The 21,324-nt window shown below is 31.3% G+C and overlaps 1 protein-coding gene across 1 annotated transcript; it reads left to right on the plus strand.

Annotated features, from left to right (window-relative positions):
* The first annotated feature begins 796 nt into the window (after positions 1-796).
* On the plus strand, positions 797-5,755 carry LOC116769491 (toll-like receptor 6). The gene has a single exon (XM_032660596.2). It carries the CDS (start codon positions 977-979, stop codon positions 4,997-4,999), a length of 4,023 nt encoding a protein of 1,340 aa, XP_032516487.2. The 5' UTR covers positions 797-976; the 3' UTR covers positions 5,000-5,755.
* The last annotated feature ends 15,569 nt before the right edge of the window (positions 5,756-21,324 follow it).

A 21,324-nucleotide genomic window follows, 5' to 3' on the forward strand; every position in this document is an offset into this window, starting at 1 on the left:
ACGATAAACAGATAGCGTAAAATACACCTACAAATTGCTTCCATCGTCTTTTATCATAAGCCACAAGATTTTGCCATCTGTTCTTATATTAAATAAGCTTAATGACACCGAGGAAATTGTTCACCGCAATTCCTTTTATTATCAGAGATTTCGGATCTGTCAATCATTATATTCATTGCGGTCCGCCCTCTTGTCAAATATCGAATATGCATTTCCTTTTCCTGTGCTATAGAGAATTTGAATGAAATTATCTTAGAATCATACTCCTTTGTACGATATTAACTTATTGTTTCGTTTGACTATACTGAAGGAAACAACACTTTTTCTTCCAAGTATGAAATTACACACATACGTATCTGTAATACATATTATATGTATGTAAATTGTTTAATTTTATTCTTAGTGTACAGTAGATGGCCTCTAAAAAATAAAAAATATATTTAACTATATTTTTTATTACAGGTTGATATAAAAAAAAATATTCAGCACTCTTTATTTAATTCGAAATAGAGCTGATATTTAAGTTATTTTTAAAACTAATTTTTAATTTCGACCTCCTCCGTGCTGTAATACTAGATGTGTTCATTGAATCCCTGCACTGCGTAAGTCTTCTTCACTGCATTACCAATATTTTTGAGTATTTAAAAACAGGCGTGCCATCTGTTGTAAGCTGATGCAGTGCGGGTCTCACCGATAGATACAAAGACCCATCGCTCCCCCCGCTTCTCCCCACCTATACACCCATGCGGCTTTCGTTCGTTCAAACTTACGTAGGTCAGTTACCGCCCGACCGCAGGGGAGTATGGCTGCGTCAAAACTTATACCGCGATCGCGCAGTTTCTGTTTACATGCGCTGTGAATCGTAATTAACTTGAACAAAACAAACATTTTAACATTGAAGTTTAAGTAATAAAACTGTAAGAAAGTATTTTTTTAGTGATTTTAAGTGACAAATGGACTGTTTTAACGTGAAAATATGAATAAAAACTTATTTAAAATGATTTTGGTTAAAGTTTGGATTTGTTTGGTTATGGTGATTGGTGCGCGCGCACGCTCTGCGCCGCCCGCCCCTGTCGGCTGCCAGTGGGACTATTCGGACACAAAGTTGAGTGAATCTAACTTTCTCACGTGTAACATCAAAACCATCGGCTCGGCAGACTTCTTATTCAAAAACATAACCACAGCGCAGGCGTACAATATCAACAAGTTAAAACTGACATGCACCGATTTACTTTTCTTCGAAAGTTCTTTACATATGAATACTGGAAGTTTTTTAGGACAACTTCGAAAACTTGAAGAATTGCAAATTGATTATTGTAAAATACGTTATGTTCCTGCAACAGTTTTATCGCCACTTCGTGATTTAACGACTTTATCTTTGCGTTCATACAACACTGATTGGCCCGCAATGACTATGGAGTTCCATGCCGAAAGTTTTCGTGGTTTGATGGAACTACGTTCGTTAGATTTGGGTGATAATAATATTTACATGTTACCATCTGAAGTGTTCTGTCCATTATTTAGCCTAGAGTCTTTAAATCTAACTAATAATAGAATACAGGATATCTCAGATATTGGATTTTCTGATTGGGGAAAAGGACCTATAGCTCCAGGGAAATCTTGTAATACTGGCTTGAAGATGCTTGACTTATCACATAACAACATTCTCAGGCTACCTGATAATGGTCTCTCTAGTCTGAGATCTTTAGAAGTTCTGAACATTCAGAACAACTTGATTAATGAAATTGGAGACAGGGCTTTTGTTGGATTGAATTCATTGAAAACTCTTAATTTATCTGGAAATAAATTAGTAGCTGTACCTCCTGAGCTTTTTCAATCTTCACGGGTTATCAGAGAAATATCATTAGCAAATAATTCCCTGTCTGTGATTGCACCAGGACTATTGGAAGGACTTGACCAACTCGAAAAACTTGATTTATCGAGAAACCGTTTGACCAATGATTGGGTAAATAGAGACACATTTTCGGGTCTAATTCGCTTGATAATTTTAAACTTATCATATAACTCACTTGCTCGTTTAGACCCGATATCATTTCAAGATCTCAATAACCTGCAAGTTCTAAATTTAGACAATAATGAAATAAAACTGATAAGCAATGGTGCTTTCGCAGAGCTGAAAAACTTGCATCAACTTTCAATATCAGACAATAAAATTAAAATATTAAATGAAAATATTTTTTCGAATTTATTTGTGCTGAGCCAACTTTATCTTGACAACAATGAAATTTCATCTATACATGACAACTGTTTTGAAAATATTACATACTTACAAGATCTGGGACTAAATGGAAATAATTTAAATGTTATTCCCAGCAGTATTAAACGGTTAAGATTTCTGAAATCGCTTGATATTGGAAAGAATAATATAACCAAAATTTCTAATACATCGTTCGAGGGCCTTGAAGAGCTTTATGGACTACGGCTTGTGGATAACTATATTACCAGTATACCCAAGGATACATTCAGTTCTTTGCCATCCTTACAAGTACTGAATTTAGCATCTAATAAAATTGAAACTATTGAACAAAATGCTTTTGTTTCCAATCCGACATTAAAAGCTATACGTCTTGATGGCAATAAATTAACTGATATAAGAGGTGTTTTTAATAAGTTGAATACGCTTGGTTGGCTGAACATATCTGATAACAAACTTATATACTTCGATTATAGTTATATGCCCGAGAGTCTGGAATGGCTAGATATTCATATGAATAACATCACAAAATTGGATAACGAGCAAAACGTGCAACAAAATATTCGAATGCTCGACGTAAGTTACAATTCTTTAGAAAGAGTGGATGAAATGTCGATACCTGATTCAATACAGATCCTTTTCTTAAATAACAATAAAATTCACACTATTCATCCAGGTACATTCATACAGAAACGCAACTTAGAAAAAGTTGTAATAACAGACAATAAACTTAGAACTGTTGAGTTAGCAGCATTTACATTACCTCATATTCCAAAACATAGAACATTGCCGAAATTTTTTATTGGAAATAACCCATTTATATGCAACTGTCACATGATCTGGTTGCAAAAGATTAACCTTTGGAACCATATGAGACAATATCCGAGATTTGCAGACTTGGAGTCGGTTACTTGTGAAGTCGTTAGCAACAAGTACGGTGGAAAGGCGAATTTAATGGATGTTCCTGAAACACAGTTCCTTTGTTCTTATGAAACTCATTGTTCTTCAAGTTGTTTCTGTTGTGACTTCGAAGCTTGCGATTGTAAAATGACTTGTCCGGAAGGCTGCTCTTGCTTTCATGACAGTAATTGGAATTCAAATGTTATTGACTGCTCAAATGTAGGATATACTGAAATACCAGAAAAAATACCCATGGACGCAACGGAATTGTATCTTGATGGAAATGATTTTGGGACATTAGGCAGTCACTTATTTATAGGTAAAAAGAAATTACATAAGTTATATCTGAATAACAGTAATATTGCCACTATGGACAACGATACCTTCAATGGATTACATTCACTAAACGTTCTGCATTTAGAAAATAACCACTTAACTGAATTAGCTGGCGGCGAATTCTCACAAACAAAGCATTTACGAGAATTGTATTTAAACGATAACTTCTTAACAAGTGTAGGGAATTCGACTTTTGAAAATTTGTCTTCATTACGTGTAGTTCATCTTCAAGGCAATAAAATACTTGATCTTGATAAAAAATTAAACCACATTACTCATTTAGAAACTGTGAATATTAAAGGCAACATATTCACCTGTTCCTGTGAGCATTTGATATCTTTGCAAAATTGGCTAAAGAAACATAACAAGGATCCTTCGGATATGATGTGTTTTGAAACTAGTTTAAATATGACAGTGTTTGATGTAACTGACAAGTGTCATGACTCTATAGTGACGGACAATACTATACCTACAGAAAATCAGCCTTTTCAATATGATGAAATTAGCACCATAAAATTGAACTTTGTGCCTCTTCTGGCTGTTGTGTTAATAAGTGTAATTCTTATTTTATTGTTTGGTGCTTTAGCTTTTTCATTTAGGCAAAATGTACGATTATGGGCGCACTCAAAATATGGTGTTAGATTGTTTAAAAGTGCATCAATACAAGAAAGTGAACTTGATAGGGATAGAATGTATGATGGATATGCTGTATATAGTTTATTAGATGATGACTTTGTTTCAAGAGTAGTTGCTCCAGAAATGGAACACTTTGGTTACACTATGTGTTTCCATTATAGAGATTTACAACACGTTCCAGAAAATTACTTAATAGAACAGATTACAAATGCCGCTGAATCTTCAAAAAGAATTCTTATATTTGTTTCCTTTAATTTTTTACACAATGAGTGGTCCAAAACTTCATTTAAAGATGCTATAAAACATGTCATCACAACTATTCATCCTTCAATCAGGCGGCATAGAGTATTTTTTATTCTCACCACAGATGTAAGTGCCCTAAATTTAGATGTAGACTTCCAAAGCTATTTAAAAAATTGTAACGTACTAATTTGGGGTGAAAAAAAGTTTTGGGAAAAGTTACGATTTCTTATGCCAGATATATCAAATTTGCAATGGAATAAAGAGACAAATAATTACAATCACGGTGTATGTCCTAATAGTAGACGAAATCCCTCTCGATATACTGCGTCACCAACCGCCCCCGAGCTTTGGTACAAATATGATGCTCTTCCACCACAAACACCTTCTACCACAAATGTTGGTATTACTGTTGAGGATGACACCTCAATGTTGACAAACACAACTTTAACAAGTCAAATACAAGAAATTGATAATCCACATCATAGTTATATTTCTATCGATACCCAAAATTACGAACAACCTTATGGAGGTCGGCCCAGACCACCTAATACCATACGCAAACATACAGTACCCCATTCTCCTTCGATGCTCGATGAGCAAGGCTATTTACAACCCCGTTCATCGGTACATGATTGCTTGCCACAAACCCATACAGCCGTGCATAGATAACATGTCACTAAACCATCGCTATCTTAAAAAGATACTCGTTAATGGAACATTACATTCCAAACCATATGTAGACTAGTCTACATTGGTGTTGCCCAAGCCTTATAGAATAGTAAGATTTTTTCATAAAGGTTTGTTGAAATATTCACAAAGAGAACTTGTTTGTTCTTGATTACACAATAATCAAAGATAATATATATTTGATGAGACTGTTAAATATCACGAGTACGTAATAAAAAACGTAGTCTTATTCAACTTTAATTGAATTAATAATAAATTTTTGCAAATGTATTAGTAATAAGTATCAAAATAATTGTTGTTCTTTAAGACTGATAAATTTAAAATGTATAGATTTTTGGATTGCCAGTAGGTATGTTGTGTGAAATGACTATTAAGTATTTTGGTATAGCATGTTATATTATCTCATTGTTACCAAATATATGTAATGTAAATATATTGTATATAAATGTATGTATGTAAAGTAATATTTGTACAGTTTTACTAGTCATTAATTAAGATTGAACGGTGTTAATACTTGTAGATATAGTGTTACATGGTCAATAACATCATCTGTTTAGTGATAGAAGCAATTAATATTCCTTGTAGTGAGATAATGATTTGTCAAATTGCCTATCTCTATCAATTTGATAGTTCGAATATATAATATAATTTATGTTATTGACTGCGTTTACAAAATGTACCTAATATAACTCATTGTCGATTGTTAACGTGGTGAAGAAATAAACAAAATCAATTATATTTCATTTTTATTATTTTTTTCCTATAAAAATACTTATTGCATAAATATTTTACCCACATAATAATGAACAATAAAAGATTCTTGTTTCTTCTTCCATAATAAATCTGTTTTGAAAGTCTTCAAACATTTTTTTTCGAATAATTATAAATTAACTGACAATATTGCAATTCATTATTGCTTTTACCAGTGCATATTTTATTAGAGACAATTTTTTACTTACCGACAAAGAGACAAAAAGAACATTATATAAAAACCATAATATGGTATTATACGTCTACTAAGTCCGTTGTTTTCTGTCCGACATATTGAGAAACGAGGAACGGTTTATCAAAAAAAAAGGGTCGGCGTGCCGACAATCAGCCTAAGTCATAATGATGGACCCTATCCAGGTAGATTCCTAACTCCCAAGTCATATTTCTAACCGTCACGGATATTCTATAGTAGCCATAAAAGAGATTTACAATAGACTGTAATATATTTGAAACTCGTTATATTATGGTTAAACTTGACCGTCTGTCAGACGTTGTGTGCAGCATTTATTGATTTTTTGTAATACTTAACGAAGTTGCAGCTCCAACGCACGACATATGGCATGATATGATGACTAGTCACATATATGTAGTTATAAAAATAGTTCTAAAACTAAAAAGACCAAATGATAATAATTTTTACTAGTATTTTATTAAAAATAAATTCCTTACTGTATAAACAATAGCCATAATTTTTTTTAAACTATATTATCTCAAAAAAAAAATTCTTAATAAGTTTTAACTATTTTTTTTATCATAGAAAACTAATTAGAACTGTTTTAAGATTTTTTATATTCATTAATTATATACAAATAGACCTATTTCAAAGTTTTTTTAACATTATCCGTAGTAGTTTTCACTTTCATGAAAAAAAAAACAAAATGCTAGAAAAAAAATTGATGGAGAGATCTTTTCAACCTATATTTAATATCATCGTTCTAACTTATAGTCGAATAAATCAGAAGATAGTAATTGAATTCAGTTTGGTCTTTATTATCTCTAATACATTACCAAAACGATATCAAGTTAGAGGATACCTGCTATCAATATCTGGAGTATCGGGCCTATCTCAGGATTTCACGGTTAAACGCACCAATGGCTCTCCCGGTCATACCAATGTAGCCCAATGATAGATAAGAAATGAACCGCAGATATGAAAACGTTTTATATTACCTTTGTTGCTTCATATTGGGGATTGCCCAACTAATGATAAGATCAATGACTATCCATTGGTTCCTATGTTCATTTGTTTGATATCCGGGTATTCTTTAGAAGTAAATTATATCTTCTGTTTTTGTAACAAGCACATATTCTGATTATTTTTAAACTATAATAGAATTAATATGGTTTTCTATAAATTTACTAAAATACTAATAACTCAAATTACGTTTTTGTGGCATCTTGCGGAACGAGTAGAGACTTGTCAATTTAAAGGAAAAGCACATTAATATTATGTTAAATCATCTACCTCGTGTATAAAAAGAAGTTTCTTATTTTTTGCTGACTATATAGTACACAATAGAATGACTGATCGCAGTTCAAGCACCAATCAAATCAGATAGCATTTTTGTGTGGCGTTTGATCGACGTTTGATATCCACCTCTGTTTTCGACAATAACAAAATTTATTTGGTGCTCATACCTCCCGCTGACCAGACATGGCGTTTCACACTTCAAGTTATTCGAAACGGCATAGGTCACGTCCTCTCACTCAAGCCCGACCAGGAGCGTTTGAGACGAAATTGGTTCGTGACAACTGAGAGATACTTATCGTGATTTTCTTGGCAATTCTGATGCGATGCTTTGTTGCTAGAAGTAATGGGAGCATGAGAACTCGGACAAACTCGCCAACAAAATTATTGTTTGACAAATATGGGCATGATTGTAGAGCAATCGTTAGACTTTTGTATACTTTCTGTAGACTATTTAGCTATGTCATCGTAAATAGAATTTGTCTGTATCAGTAATATAAAATGTAGTTTATGAATTGTGTAATAATTACTTATAAAGGATTGATTACTCATAAAAAAATATTATTATACAATGTCAGAAGGTTCAGGAATCATATATTTTTAACTTAATAAAAAGACTCATGTTCTTAGACCGTCACACTTTTATCGCTTGTTTAAAACAGTAGGCATTATCTCAATTTTTTATATTGAACAAAGATAACTTATTATGAGATGATACAAAGGTTTCCTTATATTAATGAAGTAACAACCGCGACAAGTAACCATTTTCGACATTTTTTTGAAAGAAGTCATTTATTAATTGTAAGCATCAATAAGCTCTTTAATTAATCAATAGGTATAGGTATAAGACATCACATCAAATCCAGTTGAAAAATAAACAACTTCATTGTCGGGAAAATAAATTGAGTTATGGGAGATCGAATAAATCACCACGGAAATACTGTCACGAAGATACAAAAAAAATGGGAGAGTGGGAATCTACAGTCGATTTCATTATCCCGATGTCCCGGCCAGTGAGCATGACTGACTTTTATATCTATGAATGAAGTTTTACAGAGCAAAACTACTCGCTTTCCGATGAATAGCGTCAGTTTACAAATAAAATCGATGTAATAGATAGACGTATACAGTTGGTTCTTTCAGAACGTAGTGTATCATCAAAGAAGATATAAGATTGATATTTTTGTTTGCTCAATAATAGCGATCTGAAGTAATTGAGATTAGATGACGGTGATCGGAAACAAATATCACCGCGTAGGCGTCTAAGTAAAAATCAAGTGTGATTAAAAATTATTAAGTGAACATATTAAACAAAGTTTTCCTATCCCACTACAATTATATAAAAAATAAAAAAATTGTGGTTGTGTATCCGTGTTTGTTACTTTATTAGTTGAAAACTATTAAAAAATATAGTTTAAAATATTATCACTCGCTGGAATAAAATATAGACTTATGAAAATTAAATTAATGAAATGGATAAAATGCAATATTTCTTATTCTATGTTATATTTTTCAAAGTATTTAAGTATAACAGCGTAGTTATAACTTATAACCTATATACACATATCCCACACATATTTTGTAATCTAAATTGTTATCTTGTCCACATCCTATTGCTGATTTTAATTTTACTCCTAAATTATTATATTTATATTAAATTATTATTATAAGTAGAAATTTTAGGCTTAAATAATATAAGTAGCAACATATATTCTCAAAAAATAAATACTGCAATTTAGTTAATAATTTAAGCCTCGTGTGTTTGACATCAACCTATTTGTTAGATCCAAAATAATAAATGGTATAAAAAATATAAGTCAATGAATCAAAGAATGCGAAATGTTTCCTGTTATTCTGATAATTATATAGTGGTTATATAGAAGGGAATCTTTACAACGAGAGGGATGAGACTAAAAGATACCTTGCTGCTATTAAATTTTAGCATTCGTCATCATTCTGGAGAAAATGAGTGCCATTAGCTAGTTCCGTTGAATCAATGGAACTCAAAAAGCAATATTTCGATAACGCTGAGTCATTCCCACCCTCGATTTGTTAGCTGCCAAGCATCGGCTTCTTAAATATACAAAGAAAGCTTCCCCACAATTTCAGATGCGAAACAAAATAATATTTACCATAAAAATTTGGGTGTAAGAAATAGGTTTTATAGCAAGGTTTTTTAACAATTAACATTTTTGACTGGAAGGAATATATTAATCTTGGACTAATAGGTAACATTCATGTTTTATACATAACGAAATGTTTTCAACTTACAACCATACTTAGTGTGCAAAGTATGATATAAAAACAAGCAATAAATAACAAGATCAATCATACATTCTAATATTATCTATTGTTTGCAATTTTCAACTGATATAATGATCTGAAAATTATTACTTATATAACGGAGCGATGAGAAGAATGTTTATCGTTTCATCTATAATAGTAGCACATAAAAAACCAACGAATTGAGATCAGTCGAAAATAGCTATCGTAATAAATTATGATTTACGAGTCAATTTCAGAGAAAGGTCAAGTTAAGTTAGAGAAGAACGACAACACTGTATTAAAAATATTATTTACGTTATTAATATTATCTCTACGAAGTTATAATAAGTATTTATAAGAAGTTATCATTTGCAGTATTACAAGTACCAATTCTATAATGTTTCGGGAAATTAAATGTTTTTTTTTCTATCTAAGACGACTTTTTATTTTAAGTTAATTCGAATTTGTTGCATAATTTTAACAACATAATTATATTATAAACAACTTATAAGTTGATTCACGCAGTTGAAAGCTAAATATTTTTTATAGAGCGCCATCTAACCAAAACGGAATGAACTTCGGGATCCAGCAGAACAGATATTCTTAGCTGATTTTATTACTTATTATATCAAAACTAATACTGATTACTTTAATTACTTCCAGATTTATATAAAAAAAGTATCTTATATCTTTATACAAATAAAAAGAATATAATTAGATTATAATGAGATTTAAGATTTTCGCGAGTATTCATTTAAATGAAACTAGTATTATTCGGATTTACTACGCGGATTTTATTATTTAAAAACTACATAATCCCGACGTTTCGGTTACTTTGCAGCAACCGTGATCACACCTCGTCTGCCCGTGATCACGGTTGCTGCAAAGTAACCGAAACGTCGGGATTACGTAGTTTTTAAATAATAAAATCCGCGTAGTATATCCGAATAATACTAGTTTCATTTAAATAATTAGATTATATATGTAAACGGCCGCTGGATTGTTTCTCGCTATCGCGATGCTTTTACGTTACAGTGGACAAGCAATTAAAAACGTAGTTTGCTTTGCCACTAAAGTAAACTTACGTCGGCATCATAAAAGGGATTGTATTAACGCAGGTGCGCCCACCGTCTTTGTTAACATTCAATAATTAACAGTAACGCGAGGTGCTAAAAGAAACCGACGGAATTTATTGCCCATTGCCAATTTATAACTGGGCACGCATTCCTAATGAAATTTTAGTTATTATTTAGTTATTGCTATATGTTTAGTTTTAAAACAACTGGATATGCTACATAAACCTACTTTTGAAACAGCGTTACTTAAACCTAAAATAAATTAAAAATAGAGTATTTGTATGTTTACCTAGCAATTTTGTTCGTGACATTGTTATAAAACCAAATAATATAAAACCATCTTGTGGTGGTGTTGGTGTTTATACGTAACTAAATGCCCTTAAGTTACGTATAAATTGTTCTTAATAGTACAGATATATCATAACTTAAAGAGTTTAAAAAAAAAGTGTTCTCCTTAAAAAATTTGATCTAAAAAATGTGCCCTTTGGCTGAGATCCGATCCAAAGTTTGTGTTAGAAGACGAATAAAGCTGCCAGCTAGCAGTGGGTGCTCCGTTTTTTAAATTGACCCGAGATTTTTTTTTTTACTTTTAATAATTCTTAAGTGACAGATGAAGATGACCGAAACGTTTCGATGGGCGTCATTCTAAGCTGAGCTGAACAAAATGAATCATAAATATATAAATGAGGATAATATTTTTTTAAGATATGCTTGGAAGTTATTTTATCAAGAAATATGTGTCATAAATGAAATGTTTTTTAGGCTTATTGAAATATTTTAGTTAAAAATGTTATATTTTTGGGGCTCAAAGTATTTTTAGCAGTCAGTTTCGAACATTAGAATAATTATAATACTAGTATCCTATACTTATCACTTAAAGAATCAACCTTTTTTAATAAGGTCAATCTTCCAGACGAAACAAACTACGTAAAATTGATATTTATAGCTTTGAAGAATAACTTTTCAAACTATTATTAAAAGATTTAAGTCCATTGATCGCGAATGAGTTGCGAAGTGTCTTCTTTTAAGAATTCAAAGTCTATATTAAACCTAACTAAATAATAAATCGCTCTACAAATATTGATTTTCTAATTTGAATACAATGTATTGTTTGCTTGTCTGTTAGTTTTTATTAAATTGATCTCTCTGACCTTATTCTATAGAGGTTAACGGGCTATCTGATTGAAGCTGTAGCTTAAGGCATGAATAAAGGGAAACTTAACTTTATTATTATTCTTATGTTCTAGAATGTAAACAGAAAATAATTACTTATAAAATTATACATAAATATGTTTTAGTTACTATTAAGCTTGATATTATATATTTATTTTGATCTCAATTTGAATTTAAAAGATCAATTTAAAAAATTATCTTCTGTAGAATCAATCAATCATTTTCATGACAAATATTATAAAGTATTCATAAAGCAGATGCTGTAACACCGAAAGATTTCATTGTTAAAAAAATCCCTTCCGACTTGAAAAACCAAACAAGGCGTTAATTTTGTAGATAGGAATCAAAAATAACTCGCCCCCTTATAAAATATTGATATTTTATAGTCACATCATAGTCTGTGTAAAGCAGGCAGCTACGATGGCATGCCTTTAGCATACCAGATTACCACATCAAGTATTCTGTTTCTAAAAATCAATCAACCCAATATCAATCTTAAAAACGTAACGCCAAGAGTTAAATTACAGCAATCATGTTTGCCATAAATAAGTGCAGGTGGCGTTGCTTGCGATGCCATCAGCTTTATCTTAAATATCCCATCTTCAAATATCAAACTTTTACTTTTATAGCTTATTAAAAAGTGCATTATGTCAACAATATTTGATAAAGTAAATAACTTTAACACCCGACTTCTAAACATGTATATTATTATACATATATTTTAGTTTGAGGCAGTAAAAGAAATAATAATACTCATTCACAATACTCGACCATTAAATTTGTTTTGTGTTTGGAATATTCTTATAAATGAATCGTATATGACTATACATTGTTATATCGTCTTTTTAATATCATAATGACATACTATTAAAACAATGGAAAGACAATTTATTTGAAATAAAGACAGATATACCGTTATATACAATGATATAAGTTGAAGCTAGAATCTTCTATCATTAATGAGCACATACTTATATTTTGTACACAATAGATTAAAGCTGTGTGTTTCGATGTAATTGGCTTAAAAATTGCTTGTTTATCGGTTAATATTGAACGACTGCCAGCGGCTGTCCAGTCTTGTAATGAACTCATTGCATGACCCGTTCGAATTATAACTCTACTTTTAATATTGTGAAACCATAGCAAATACATACTTTCATCATGGTCACTTTCAATTATCTCATTCGATATCTTTTAATTGTCTCAGAACTCGGAAACCGGTTGTAGGTATTCTTAGTATGAATAGATATATCATTATTAATCGAAATTTCCATTGAATTCGACGGATGTATGACGTTGTTATTATGATAACCTAATTTATAAATTCCAATTACATTTCAAAATAGCTATATAGCAATTAGTTCTTTCATTCGTTTTGTTAGGTTAGCAAATTAAGGGCTAGTGGAATAAAAGTTAAATATAAACCACGTTTGACCGGCCACCAACGTGGGGGGTGTAAACCTGTCAATCAAACTACACTGCAATCTGCATAGACTTTTAATACAGCTATATATTTTATCCAACTGTTTACCCTTAGGTCACCCGACCAGCCAACTTGTCAGTTTATTAAATTTATGAATGCACTTCTGCAAATTAAATTTATGGTATTATCTATGTTATACGAGTTTTTAATTTGCATTACGATAACATTTATTATAATTGATCACATTATGTTACAAATTGTAACCTATAATAATAAAATGGACATACATCGATATAATGTTCTATGTTTGAATTTTACATTCGCTAAGGATATAAATTGAAGTTCACCGACGTCAAGGAGCTTTGATTTTATGGTATAAACCGGGTCGTGGCCCCAAACCCAGATAGTTAAAAGGTTTGAGGTCTCGTGAGAACACAAGACCACTTCAACCTAATGCACTATCAGCGGACTAACAAATAGTAGAGAGCAACAACCATGTCACGGATCCACGTACCAATGCTTACTGGTGCAGTTAATTTGATTTTATATCTGCATTTTTGTTAAATTATTTCATATTTTACACATTTACTCCTTTAGAATATATGTTTTAGCTATGTAAATCATTTTGCTATAAGCTTATTGTCATTCAAAGCCTAAATTTTGCCTTTTCCTTATTTTATATTTACTATATATACAATGAGAATAAAAACAATAAATAAAATGATTGCATATCTGTATAATATATATGTAATGCAATATTTACGTAAAGAAACGTGTAGTATAATAGACAAAGAACTTTGCTTTCATTGGACAACTATTACTTGGTAAGTCTGTATATAGTCGAGCTTTCAAGGATTCCTCAGAAAACAATGTCGTGTGCCTTTTGACATCTGTTCGCGAACAAGGGAAACTTTATTCTTTTATCTGGTCGTTTTTCAATAGAATTTCGAATATTGATGCTATTTCCTGTAGGAATATACGATAGCGAATTGAAGACACATAATTTAACTTTTTCGCATCGCACAATATTTTAAATTTCTTATATTTTAATATTATAGAGAACTAAATAAGTGGATTATTTTTACCTTAAATAAAAGTCAATTAAACTAGTTTATGTTTTTCAGACCAATTATAACATGTTGATATTCCTAACAATAATAATTTACAGATAAAAATGAAACTTGCCGTAATGTTTAGTGTCACATCGCCAAAATTTACAAGCTAAAACTAGACATAGAATTTAGTCCCACAGGCGAAACCGAGGGAATAAGCTAATAAAATATAATTCTATCAAATACCTTAAAGTAATGCCGTGGGTGCCACGATATCGTTTGAACTTAAACGTCAGCTCGATTTGATACGACGCGTCACATGTGACGTGCCGCTTCCTTTGTGTTAACTGTTATTAACTTATTTAATAACAGTGGATTTGTTCCGTCAATATTACTTTCATATCACAGAATATAATTATGACTAAGTGACATGAATGTTATGAAGGATAAGCAATCAAAATTACGATAAACTTACAATCAAATATAATCATAGAATAGCATATTCGTTAAAGAATCTTTTAGTCGCTTTTGGTAACTTGTTGAAATGATTTGCTATACTATACAAACTGAAAAACCTATTTCAGCTAATAACAATTCAGTCCTTTGTATATTTATCTTTAGAGATATCAATACCACTATCATATAATTTTTATCAATACGAATAAACTTATCAAGGTCTTGTGCTAAAAGAAAAGCTGTTTTAGCATGTAATGACCAATTCCTTCACGTTGATTCACCCACACGATCAAAGATAATTTCGAAGAACGATCAGTGCAATCAATAAAACAGACCGACATTCATCTGTCCGAAAAAAATTGATGGACGTCGCCAAAAAGAAACCCATCTGCGAGGTACAATGCAATGAACCTGTAATAAAAATTAATACCCATTCAAATAACTCGCCTTTGGCACCGAAATATCGGGTCCATATAAATGATGCTTAGTACACACGGTAATAAACGCTATATTGCTTGAATTTGCCAGTTGAAATAAAGATTTCAAGTGGAATTTAATATTCGTATTTGAGACTGCGGCTCGAGTGGGAGTGGCTGTTGTTTGTGCCTCACCGGAAAGATTTATATTACATGCACTCGTAAGCGAGTGATCTGAAATTGTCCACAGCAAGACCCGACATATTGTGACCCACGCCCATACGTAACGACTATTCAATAATGCTGAATGAACGATTGCTTCTTTGATGATCGAGCGGACGATCATCAACGTTTTGCATGATCAAAAAGAAGTTTGTAAAGCGATCCGTTGTCGGTGTGAGGTTTTGCAAGCTTTGCTCAATATAAGATGCTATTACCTCAATGTTATGGGAAAACATGTTAATTAGGAATATTTTTATTATTCTTTATAGATTTAGGTAATGAATAATAATATATGTATAAAAACACAAAAGCATTGTCGTAAACAACAAACAGGAATAGGCGTTACGTAAGGATAGCTAAACAAACAGAGAATAGAATATTAAAGATGGATGAAACGATAGTTTTCGTAGCAGCTTAAAAAATTAAGCCAACCCTTTCCTTGTCGGACGTTGAGATCTTTTTACACTTGACAGGGATAAAAAAAGACATGTGGTTCGATTCTATTATAATTGAAAGCAAAACCTGGTTCGTAAGTTTCTACTTCAACAATAAGACATTTTAATAAATTTCATTAAGATTGACAGAACTGATTAGTATTTCTACTCAACCCTTCCTGTTTCTTGATGTTACAGATAAAAATAGAGCAAGTGAAAAAATATCTATAATAAACTACCGAAACTGTTAAACAAATATATTATAGAATAAAGTTTTCAGCTTCCTTTGTGATATATATGTAGATATAATTACATATTAATAAAGACGTGCGTCGTTTAAGGGTCTTTTCGATACATTTGCTTTTATATAAAAATATCCCGCTTACTTCAATTGTTTCAAGCTAACGCTAAGATTATTGCTACCCCGTTGGATAACAAAAGAGTATTGCGGTGTTTTAAAAGCGGATTAAAATAGGGACGTAGTCGTATCATAGCCGCTAAGAGCGTATTTAAGTTTATGGAAACTGTGTCGACTTTAAGATGCTTAAACTATGACTTACCTTTAAAAGGGTTGCGCTTTTTGTTTGATCACGTTTAAAACGCCCTTTCAATAGCCGATGTGATATTGTGTGAGAAGTTTCTTTTCTTTATGTTTTCATCGTGGGGGTTCCGGTGATTATTTTAGATCTCGTCTTTATTTTATTTCATTCTAAGCTTCAATTAGTGGCTTTCCACCATATTTGTTGGACAAACTGCGCGGTCAGCTAACGAACATTATTAAATAAAGTAGTGGAAACGAAAAAGGTAAGAACATTTATTTCACTTCATTCGGCAACAAAAAATATATTTTGAAATATTTGAATGTATCCGAGAATTTACTATGAAATGCTTCTCCCCGTAGAGGCATTTATCATTTTTGCTATTAAAATGGAACAACAATACCTTGAACCCCGAAGGAGCCGACGGGCCTATCACAATAGCAAATGATACCTCGGGGTCCGAACGACCTCAATGTGCCTTAATTAACTGGCGGCTACTTATGTAGAAATAATGATCTCCAGACTGAATTATTTACTTCTATATATTATAAGACTTCGAATGCATAGTTATATTTCTTTATACAGGTTTAATGATAGGTTTAATATAATTAATAAATCCTTTTCTGCATCAACATTTATTAAAGGTAAAATTAATGCACTATAAAATAATAATATAATATATAATATAATTAGTTTATGATGTTAAAATAAAAAAAAAATCATGATAAATATCTATAAAATGGTCTTTAGTTGTTTTATTATCCAAAGACAGAACAAATTAAACATAAGAATGTTATCGTTGACCATACTTTAATATTTTTAACTAAGACAAATTCAGTAGGTCATTGAAGCAGGTGTTGCAACAAACAACAGCTGTAACTAATGTTGAAAATAAGTTCTAGAGAGATTCATTAGTTACATAGTTTGTTTAAGGTCGATTACCGTGTCTTTATAAACAATGCACCGCCCAAGGCTAACAAAAGTTTAGCTGACGTCATTAAATTGTCCGATTTTAGATTAGTTTTTTGGGGATGGACTTGAGTGTTGTGAAATTCTTTAATTCCATGTTTGCCTTCGGGACTCGGTAATGGCTCTCACCGAAGGTTCGGCTCAGATAAAAGCGATAATTATTTTATCGTGGGGAGTTCCTTGTTTGTTTCTCTAATAGCTACTTTAATGGAAGTCTGAGAGGTCGTGTCGGAATAGCAATGTGGGTAAAACGCATAAATTAAGAACTGGCTATCATCTACTTCATCTATTTTCTCAAAAGTAAGTTTTTAACTATATAATATTTTATTTTTAAATAAAAATATAATAGATTAACAAATTTTCAGGACCATAAAAATGAATCAATCACAAAGCTAGATTAGAAGGTTATATTAGTGGCATTTAGGTTAATTAGAGCCTTCTCTATTAAAAGTCGAATGAAAACATAATGCTCGTCGCGTCCCTTAGCTGTCAAGAGCACCGAAGCTGTCAAAAATAAGAAAATTATGTTTAGTGACTCATTCAATCATTTAAAACGGGTTCAACAGCTGACTACGACTGTCGGAATTTTATATGTTAGAGGTTAAAAAACAGTCATCAATTCATTTCCTAGGCATACCAACCTATGAGCCTTTCTATAGTTTCCATATTAAAAGATCATGACATAAACTGTTTTGCATTTAAGTAAATGTCAGCGTTATTGTCCAGCGCTGTACGCACAAGCCATATTTTGATTAAACTTTTAAGCGGGCACATATAAATTGCAATATCTTATGTGTATGTGAATAAAGTGTTTTATAGATTGCATTTTGTTAGTATGAAAGGCAATGTTAGCTTGCAGCTATAAGCCGCTATTCGCATTGTACCGCATCGATATTTTGTATGCACATTTAAATGCGACCATCTATGTCGGTGACCGTCGGGAACCTCGACACGCTATAGAAATTCGCAAATTGGTTTTTTTATGAGCACCATGTGCTACATTTTTATGGCTAGTTCAATGCATAAATTAAACAAACGAATTTTGTGTGCTAAATGCAGAAAATATTTTACGCATAAATAGATTTTTATAGAACATGGATTTGTTAATTCCATCATATCTATAAATGCACATATCATACGAAACATTTTTAAATGTTTGATCAATAATTTGTAGTTGCATGCTATTTTTATTAGCTTGGCGACTGCGATCGATAAATGAACCACAGGTAATTCGTTTTTATGGTCGATGCAAAAACAAAGTGGATTGACCTGATGCCACTGTCGGTTGCGTGTGAAGTTACTGTTTAAGGGCTGGCTATAGAAATGGCGGAGCTCGTTTTTTTCTCGAATTTTTGCAGAGATTTAAAAAACCTCGAAAACTAAAAGAAACTGTTACATGCGTGTTAAATATATCAAATCAAAAATAAATTTACATCCAAATTTTATTTCATTTGTTATTAATTATTCTTCTCATATTTATTTATATTTTAAAATATTAGAAAGCAAGCCAGAATTTTTAATTTAGTCATGTTTTGTTTACAATGATAAAACTACTTAATCTGTTCAAAAAGGGCCTCGATTTAATTATACGCAAACTTGTTAAATAACAGAAATCATCTTTTACGTACGTTTGATATTTCTAATTTCATTAAAAAAAAGTTCAACTGTAATAAAATTTCATTACTACGATAGCATTCAAGTTTATCAGACCAATAAACCTAAATAACATAATCTATTTAAGGCTATTACTTTCTTTATTAAGTGATTCGTTATAGTAAAGATAAAATGTAAACTCTTAACACTGTTTTCCCATCGCTTCGCTTATGGCTAACTTCAGACTTGAGATCGGTCATGTGTACACGCATACTGAAGACCCACCTACGTTGTGACCTGGCCTTATATAGACCACCATGTTCACAATCAAGACATAAGTGTAACTTAAGCTTAAATACCCCTCATAAGACACACATATATTGTATTCTTATGGATTACAAAAACATTCTAAAATTATATAAATGTATTTTAATGTCATCTTTAATTATTACCTACGGCCTATTTGATTAAAAAATAAATAATTATTAAGAAATATATAATCATACTAGTTTTATTTCTATTAAATTACAATGTATCAGTAATCGCATACGTTCAGTGATTGGAATTCAGTCGCGCGAACGTGACAAAACATTTAAAAAGCAAAATTAAACTAACGGGCAAAAGTTATGTATGTGTACTGAATTTATATTTAGAATTGATGACGCTATATTCTGTAAACCAATTAGTTGCCATCGTGTTGCTGCACGAGAAACTATCTTTGATCGCCTTGTATCCATAATATACTAACAAATCAAATTACAAATGGTATTGGACAACTAAATAAAGTTTTTTTTATCTTCATGTATTCATATTTCTAGTACATTGTTAAACATTTTTATTCTTTTGTTTATATTTATTGGTAGGAAACCTGATTGTTACAAATGTCCGGTGAGCTGCATTCCATAAAATACTCTACTCAATGCTCTTCAGTTCCCCATCATTTAGCAAGTGCGGTCAATGTACTCGATGCTCATTGGAGTTTGATTGAGACAATGCGATCGTCTGTCACGCTAAATTTTAATAGTCGTTTTTCTCATTCCACAGTCAATGCTAAAGTGACGTCTATTTAAATTAAACAAGTCAAAGTTACGTTACGTGACATTACTTTAAAATTAAACAGGAAATAACTTTGAGTAACCTCTTTTTATTATTAGAAGATCACAATTGTTTTTACACCTCATTTGTGATCAATTTATTCTGTTTTACCAATACTATTTCAATATTATTGTGCATAATGTTTAAAATTTAAGACAAATTTTTCATATCTATAAGTGTCAAGATCCGTGAGATTATATAGGTATGACATGGATAGACCAAACAAAGATACCGCATGAATACTTTTTAATGCGCCAAAGATACGACCAATGCTTATTGTATGTCAACAAAAGAGTCTTTTTTTTCTGAGATTTAATTTCTTGAGAGTTTATTTTCTTTTCAAGGATTCACATAAAATGCATTTATATGAAGTCGTTTCTGTGGGACAAAGGCGAGCTGTCGCGGTCCAAGATATGACAGCTGCCGAGTTCACGAGCCAGTGATTCTAACTCACCGTAAAAGTTGCACGCGATCCAACAAAAAGGCCGTTATGTTCAAAATTTAAACTTCATTTAAATCGTATTTTGCTATATTTCTTAAATTTTTAGACACACCTCTGTTGCAAGAGATGAAGTGGGTGGAAGCGGCAGTCCTTTGTTATATTGTTATACGTTCTTTTGTGGTTTATGAAAATTTTAATAGTCTATAATCTAGTTGGTCAAGCTTTATTTATTTTATCTTCAAACTCAATTATTTATCAAAATTTTATTTCAATTTTTATATTTAATTCAAAAACTACTAAAACTAAAAATTAAGCAACATTTATGAGTATAATATAACAGCACCCATATTTATTTCTAGTATTTTTACTTCTTCTTGCTTAAAGTGTATTTTAACGCATAAATAATGCAATTCCAATTCCAATCAAGGCCTTTGAAAGGTAATCGAGAGAAAAATAAACATCTGAATATAGTTTAACACACGATCAGTCTCTGTGACACAGATAAGCATTTAAAGTCCGATAATGATCTATATTCATGTTACAATCATTGTTCGGTATTTTTTGTTGCAACTATACAATATACGATTGCGTTTTACTCGTAATAGTCTGGTAGTTATTGTATCAGAGTAATAGATACTAAGTCACAGTATGAGAAATATAAATTGCGCATTGAAATCCGATATACCTGATGGTTTTTATGCTGTTATTTCTTTGAATGTTATGTGTACACAAAAGTTTTAGGTTTCTGATTACGTGACAAACTTGGAAATAATAGAATCTAAACCCAGTTGCTTTTTGTTCACATATGTTATCACGTAGAATATTTTAAAACTGTATTATTTTTGTTTAGATTAGATATGCTAAGAATAATATTTGTTTAAACAAGACGCAACTACCTTTTCATATTTTGTTA

Source organism: Danaus plexippus, chromosome 14 (genome assembly GCF_018135715.1).
Source record: "Danaus plexippus chromosome 14, MEX_DaPlex, whole genome shotgun sequence".
NCBI classification, from domain to species: domain Eukaryota; kingdom Metazoa; phylum Arthropoda; class Insecta; order Lepidoptera; family Nymphalidae; genus Danaus; species Danaus plexippus.